At 40.5% G+C, this 1,912-nt stretch overlaps 1 protein-coding gene across 1 annotated transcript; it reads right to left on the reverse strand.

Annotated features, from left to right (window-relative positions):
- Window positions 1-918: 918 nt before the first annotated feature.
- On the reverse strand, window positions 919-1,443 carry LOC129927324 (26S proteasome non-ATPase regulatory subunit 10-like). Its single transcript, XM_056035805.1, has one exon. The coding sequence runs from the start codon at window positions 1,441-1,443 to the stop codon at window positions 919-921; it is 525 nt and encodes a 174-aa protein (XP_055891780.1).
- Between the last annotated feature and the right edge of the window lie 469 nt (window positions 1,444-1,912).

Here is a 1,912-nt window from a genome sequence, read left to right on the forward strand (position 1 = left end):
AATCGGTCTATGCGAGAAATGGCCAAGGATAATTGGGCAAAGTCGGCATGATACGGTCATGTGCAGATTTTGTATGTGCCTGTTGTTGTTTTTTTTAAACATCTTAATGCTAATTACAATTACTATTATAGAAACTGATCACTCTCTGTTATTATTAGTTAATTGCTGACACTATGAATTACAAAGCAGTTTAATATCCTTAATATCACAACGATTTATTAAGCACTAGGTTGCGTAATTACATCGGGTCTTGTTTCCCTTGCGATCTATAGGGCAGATGATGTAAAGGTCACCTGTTTCAGCACCGTGGTACAAAAGGAGGCTGGCTATACTTATTAAAGACTTTTCCAAAGCTATATCAAGAGCCGAACCGTCGTAAATCCAGCGGCCACGTTGGTCATAGAAGTTGACCGGTGCCCAGTGGTTTATCAGAATTGGAATCATCTGGATGTGATCCCAATAAAGAGCGAACACCAGCTCCTCATGGGTGACTTTAGCACCATGGATACAAAGAATTTCCGCCAATTCATAGAATCCGATGTTTAGCACGAACTGCAATGGTGACATCGGACAGCACTGACATTTGTTGACATTTACGCCCAGCCTGCAGAGCTTTTCAATAAGTTAAATATTATAAATTGTCAAATGATTTATTTTATTAAGAACGTAACAGAGGATGCCAGGCCGAATATTTTGACTTTCCACTCTATCGCATAAGTTATACCACAACATCTCCTTGAAGGTCTCAAAGTCATTTTCGACAACAGCCAACTCCAAAGGATGTACGTTTTCCAATTTGGCACGATACAGCAACTCCAGCAGTTTACTGGAGCCCTTTCTTTTGGCCACATCAAAAGCACATTCATTTGAATTGTTGACAAGAGCACCATCCAACGAAATCAAACCACTCTGTGAGTGTTAATCGGCTGTTTGGTTTGGGTTAGCTCCAGCACTGATCAGCAATTTGACCTTCTTGAGATGATATGTCTCAATGGCTGACATTAAAGCAGTGTTCCCAGTCGAGTTTCGTTCATCTAGATGTATACGGCTGTCTTGTAGTAAACACTGAATTACTCTCCTTGACGTAGCAACCATCAGAGCAGTATCACCGTTGTTATTTTTAGCATTGACGTCAGCCCCCAGCCTCAAGAGTCTTCCCACAATTCGTAAAAATCCTTTCGCGGAGCAAATCAAAAGAGGAGTGTTTCCGTTGTCGTCTCTAAGTTCCAGTCGCGAGCCATCTTCCAGAAGGAACTGGAGAAATTCGGCGTGGCCTTTATTACAAGCCTCAAAAACAGCCCAGTTTAGGGAGTGGTTGGAGAAATGTTCCGTTTTGTGATCACACAGTCTCAAAAGCTCAATACTCTCTGAGGAATTATAGGAAGCTATTGCTTTGAATAAGACGGAGTCATTGGGCTGAACTTGGTCCTTAGTTTCCGCCATCTTACACTCAACAGCTGCTTTTGATATCACATGCGTCTGAAAAGAAAATTTAATATTTATATGTGTTGTAGTGTAACTACCATTTCAATTTATAGATGAAGATTTAATTACAATACTACAAATAGAATCTATATCGTGACCTAGAAGACGTAATCATCTTCTTTTTTTTTTTTTTTTTGAAGTCACGTCTTCTAGAATATTGTTATAGAAGATAAGATTTAAGTCTAGATCAAAGAGTCTAGCTCTACTCAATCTACATTTAGATAATAATCATATATCTAGATTCAGTCTAAATGTACTCTTTACTGGGTCTCTTGTAGATTTAGATCTGCCTGGATGGCTGACTGGTCGTGCGGTTTGCGCGCTGGACTGTCGTTCGGATTTATCGACGGTCGAGGGTTCAAATCCTGCCCGTTCCCATCCCCCGTCGTCCTGCGGGAGGTTTGGACTAGGAAGTAAACTATCTTCA

Source organism: Biomphalaria glabrata, chromosome 7, assembly GCF_947242115.1.
Source record: "Biomphalaria glabrata chromosome 7, xgBioGlab47.1, whole genome shotgun sequence".
Lineage (NCBI taxonomy): Eukaryota > Metazoa > Mollusca > Gastropoda > Planorbidae > Biomphalaria > Biomphalaria glabrata.

Excerpts from the sequence above, each read along its gene's own strand:
- LOC129927324 (XM_056035805.1), bottom strand. The coding sequence starts at position 1,443 with ATGGCGGAAACTAAGGACCAAGTTCAGCCCAATGACTCCGTCTTATTC.